Source organism: Bufo gargarizans, chromosome 1, assembly GCF_014858855.1.
Source record: "Bufo gargarizans isolate SCDJY-AF-19 chromosome 1, ASM1485885v1, whole genome shotgun sequence".
In the NCBI taxonomy this organism is placed as follows: Eukaryota; Metazoa; Chordata; class Amphibia; order Anura; family Bufonidae; genus Bufo; species Bufo gargarizans.
In genome coordinates this window covers 661,444,363-661,449,583 of record NC_058080.1, presented here as the reverse complement: position 1 = coordinate 661,449,583, position 5,221 = coordinate 661,444,363, and the positions used below count along the sequence as shown (strand labels likewise).

Sequence of the window (5,221 nt, the reverse complement as noted above, 5' to 3'; positions counted from 1 at the left end):
CTCCAATGAGGTGTCAAGCACCACTCATGGGGTGGAGGTACCTCAGCTGCAGCAGATGGTTACCTGCTAGACTAGTACCTACCTACACAGTTGGAGGACTTTCCCTTTAAGTGATTCATATAATTGTGAACAACACTGCAAGAAATGCCCAGGATAACATACCTAGTCTTAAAGAGGTTGTGCAGTGCTAAGGGATCGGTCAGGAAGTAGTGGGTATGTAGTACTGGGTGTAGTAAGTATGTAGTTGGTATGTAGTACTGGGTGTAGTAGGTCTGCAGTACTGGGTGTAGTAGATCTGCAGTACTGGGTGTAGTAGGTCTGCAGTACTGGGTGTAGTAGGTCTGCAGTACTGGGTGTAGTAGGTCTGCAGTACTGGGTGTAGTAGGTCTGCAGTACTGGGTGTAGTAGGTCTGCAGTACTGGGTGTAGTAGGTCTGCAGTACTGGGTGTAGTAGGTCTGCAGTACTGGGTGTAGTAGGTCTGCAGTACTGGGTGTAGTAGGTCTGCAGTACTGGGTGTAGTAGGTCTGTAGTACTGGGTGTAGTAGGTCTGTAGTACTGGGTGTAGTAGGTCTGTAGCACTTGGTGTGATATGTGGGGGGTTACTTAGAGGACCTGGCACACATGTATTGGGGGCGGGGGCCCCAGTTCCTCTCAGAGCCCATCCTCGCCCGCTCCGAGGTGCGGCTATAATCCGGGTGTGTTACGGGCACTGTGCCTAGACTATCAGACAAACAGATCAGACGGAGGCACTGCTGGGGAGAGCAGGAGGCGACCACACCATGAGTAAGACCTCAGGTGAGTGACCCACTCCGGGGTAAAGGGTGACCCCCAGTACCTGGCTATCCTCGAAGCCTGCCATGCTGGGGGTTGTAGTTCTTCAGTGTGTAGCATTATTGTGAGGATGAGTTTACACTTTGGGGGCAGATCCTTTTGGGGGGCATGTGGCGATCTCCTTCATATTCTGTCCGGCAGAGTTTTTTTTGTGTGTGTGTTTCCGGGGTGTAAGTACTGAGGTAGGTGCTCATTCTGGGGGGCTGGCCCTCAGGGGTCTTCCTGGCTATGAGGAGCGTCACTTCTATCTCTTCACTCTTCAGCTGGATGCAGACGCTGTGGACCAGGATTTAGATCCCCCTCGGAAGCCATGAAAGGTAGGATGCTGTTATTGGGGTGCTCTCCCCAGAAGCCCCCATACTGCCGCACGGCTCGTCTGACTGACAGGTCCATCTATGTGCAGGTCCACCAGAGGAGATCATGTATGTGCCGTGTGTCTATCGCTGCACCGGGATTAAGCAGCCGGACTACTTGGCCACGGTGGATGTAAACCCTGAGTCTCCCCAGTACTGCCAGGTATCATCTATGTGGTCTATCACTAGGGGCTCATGATGCATCAGGTGGCTCCAGTGTCTGAGTGTGAGCTTTGTGGTTGAGTGTAGGTCCTCCTCGGGACGTTCTCTATTTTCCAGGTCATTCACCGTCTGCCGATGCCCCACCTGGACGATGAGCTGCACCACTCGGGCTGGAACACCTGCAGCAGCTGCTTTGGGGACCCTTCTAAAGTGAGGAACAAGCTGATCCTGCCCTGTCTCATATCCTCCAGGGTCTACGTAGTAGATGTGGGCACTGACCCACGAGCCCCTTGCCTGCACAAGGTGGGTATCACCTGAGGTTGTTGAGTTTTTCTGTGTCTCCTGGGTACTGACCGCTATGTGTCTGCTCTACAGGTTGTAGAAGCTGAAGATGTGAAGAAGAAGTGCGGCCTGGGGAACCTGCACACCTCGCACTGCCTGGGCTGCGGGGAGATCATGATCAGTGCTATGGGAGACCCAGAAGGGAATGGCAAAGGTGAGAGTGCCCCCTAATGTTACCGCGATCTGAATGCTGGCCATAATACATGGGACAGCTCCAGTAACTTCTGCTCCACATCTTAGGAGGCTTTGTTTTGCTGGATGGTGAGACATTTGAAGTGAAGGGGAACTGGGAGGCAGAAGGACAAGCGGCACCGTTCGGCTACGACTTCTGGTACCAACCGCGGCACAACGTCATGATCAGCACCGAGTGGGGAGCCCCAAGGGTGTTTAGTAAAGGCTTCAGAATTGAAGATGTCCAAGCTGGTAAGATGAAGGATGACCACTACTAACCAAACCTCTTCTATCCACTGCCTTCGCTACGTGCTGTGGGTGACTTTGGACTAAATAAGGTTTTCATTCCAGGACACTACGGCCGCCGGTTACATGTATGGGACTGGACCAAGCACACCCGTATACAGAGCCTGGATCTCGGGGAGGACGGACAAGTACCTCTTGGTATCCGGTTCTTACATAATCCAGATTCGGACCAGGCCTTGATGTGTTGTGCTCTCAGCAGTTCAGTACTTCGCGTTTATAAGACAGAGGTGAGGAGCCCCAAACAGTGGCCACTTCTAGTGACATACGACCAGCTCTTCTCTACAATGTCCCTTCTTGTGGTCTTCAGGCTCCTCATGGTCTTCTCTTGAGCTTCAGTCCTCTCAGTCATGTTGTCTGTGACCACAGTGGATCTCACATGTTGTCTTCTCTGGTCACAGGGTGGACGGTGGAAGACTGAGAAGGTCATCCAGGTCAGAAGTAAGAAGGTGGAAGGATGGATATTACCGGAGATGCCAGGTAAGCCAGTGTTCTTGCTTGTTATAGGGACCTTCACTCATCTCGGTCCTTGTCTGCTCACTCTCTGGCTCTGTTACACAACCTGAGGTTTTGGGGCCCTCAAGCTTTGGCTTTTTCCTCTTTGACCTACCAGGGTTCATCTCCGACATTGTGATTTCACTGGATGATCGCTTCCTCTACTTCAACAACTGGCTACATGGAGACGTCAGGCAGTACGACATCACCAACATCCGTCACCCCAGAATGGTGGGACAGGTATGTGGCCACCTAGCGAGGGCATAGTACATACGCCCAGATTGGTGCCCCCTCATCATGTGCCTCCTCCATACAGGTATTTATAGGGGGCTGCATTGTGAAGGGGGGTCCAGTGACTGTTGTGGAAGACAATGAGCTGCACGCCCCACCGGATCCATTACTTATAAAGGTGAGAACAGAAATCCATGCAGGAGAAAGCACGGCCGAGATCCAGGATATTATCCGTGCGTTTTATAGAGTAAGAGGGCCCCGGAGCCCCATATTATCACTCCTGTCCTGTTTGTCTGCTAGGGGCCCCATATGACCATGTCTCCTCACTATCATCTTCTGTCCTGTGTGTCTTACTGGGGAGGAGGGCCCAGGGGTCCTATATGACCATACTATCATCTTCTGTCCTGTGTATCTTTTAGGGGAGGAGGGTCCCCGGGGGCCCCCAGATGATCCAGCTCAGCCTGGACGGGAAGAGGCTCTATGTGACCACGTCTCTGTACAGCGCCTGGGACAAGCAGTTCTACCCCGACATGATCCGGTAAGAAATGATTGGGGGATCAAATTAGATATTTGGAGATTGAGTTACTAATAAGAATCTGGAGGCCTGATCCCAGATACTGGTGACACTGGATACTGGGGTGAAACTGGATACTGGTGAGAATGGGATCATGTCTGGCAGCTGGCATTTTACGCATTATTTGTCCATGAAGTGGCGCTGTCCTCGCGCCCCCAGATCCCTGTACAATGATCTCTGAGCGGGGGAGGCTTCTTGTGTAATTGATGTGTGGCCCCTCGGGGCCATGACTGATGTCTCTTCTCCTCTAGGGACGGCTGTGTCATGCTGCGGGTCGATGTGGACACCGCGGACGGCGGGCTCAAGGTGAACCCTGATTTCCTGGTAGATTTTGGGAAGGAGCCACATGGGCCGGTGCTTGTCCATGAGCCCAGGTACCCCGGAGGAGACTGCACGTCCGACATCTGGGTCTAGCGGCCGATGACCGGTCACTGCTTCTAATTAGGAGAAAAGTAGGAGGAGCCTAGCGGTTCATCATTTGCATAGAGCGCCAGATACTCTACTGAGGGGCCCTTATCTACTCGTGGGGGCCCGGGGTCGGTGGGATTACATTTAATAAAATACGAGGCTGAAATCGGCTTCTTATTTCTTTTTTTTTCCTCCCTACCTTCCACCCGCCATAACGTTTGCGGTTTTCTGTTCCGGCGTCTCACTGTCACTACATCTAGGCCAAACTTTGGTCGCTTTTATTTTGTTACTGAAAAATAAAAATCTTTGGAAAAACAAAAAAATAAAATGTCTAATTTCTGGGCATGGCCATTTTCTGCCAGCCGTAACGTCTGTACATTTCCGTCCACAGGCGGCTTGTTTTTCCGTAATGAACTGTAGTTTTTAATGGCGCCATTTTTGTGGTATGTTCGCCTTTTTGAACTTAGTTATTAAATTTTTGGGGAGGGATATTTTTTCCGTTACAGCGTTCACTGCACCGGAATGTTCTTTTTTTATACATTTTAATAGTTCAGACATTTTCAGATGTGGCGATACCCAATATGTTCATTTTTTCCGATTATTTATATTTGTAAAATTGGGAAATGTTATATATATATATTTTTTTAAGAACTATTAGCCCCCTTAGGGGGCTAGAACCCTTGTCCTGTTCACCCTAATAGAGCTCAGCATGGAGATTGCCATGGCAACCGATTGGAGCCCTGCGATTCCATGCTGATTGCAGCACCTGAGGGGTTAAATGATGGGGGTGACGCGATTGCCTCTCCTCATAGGTGCGGCCAGGTGATTGCTGTGTGATACAGTCGCACCCGCCACGTATGGCGCGAGCTCACTGCATATGTACGGCATTATATGTTAAGGGGTTAATACCGGGCCTATTCCAATATTAGGGAACCACGAAAAACGGGGAAGTCGGGCATTGAGCCAAAGCGGGTGTGTGCGGAGCAGCGTGCCGCCCCCTCAGCGCCAGCTAAGACGAGACATCTCCGGAGGAGAGAGACGCGCTATGAGAAGAGCGGCCTCACAGGAGCTTCATCTGGAAAACGTAAAGGTGAGGGGTCGGCGAATGGCTCCCCGAAAAGCATCACTGTCAGCAGCGCAGCACGTTATGGCGGACATCCCAAATCACTGCCGTCCGGCACCACCAGAGGGAGACAGAGCCCCAGGGAAGTAAAGACCGTGAGGAGCAGGAAAGATATTCGGGTACCACTAATACCCACAGCGCATCTCCCTCTCTTCATATGGAAGACATGACGGCCTCTTCAAAACCTCAAAATGGCCGATTGGCTGTTTTTAGTTGCTTTATTTCCC

General features: G+C 51.3%; 1 protein-coding gene across 1 annotated transcript; it reads left to right on the top strand.

The window, feature by feature from the left end:
• Positions 1–300: 300 nt before the first annotated feature.
• On the top strand, positions 301–4,187 carry LOC122924706 (methanethiol oxidase-like). The gene is made up of 12 exons (XM_044276055.1): positions 301–796; positions 1,096–1,149; positions 1,236–1,348; positions 1,465–1,650; positions 1,723–1,843; positions 1,930–2,112; positions 2,212–2,393; positions 2,565–2,643; positions 2,777–2,898; positions 2,975–3,067; positions 3,309–3,427; positions 3,715–4,187. The coding sequence occupies exons 1-12, from the start codon at positions 781–783 to the stop codon at positions 3,875–3,877; spliced, it is 1,431 nt and encodes a 476-aa protein (XP_044131990.1). The 5' UTR covers positions 301–780; the 3' UTR covers positions 3,878–4,187.
• Positions 4,188–5,221: the final 1,034 nt, after the last annotated feature.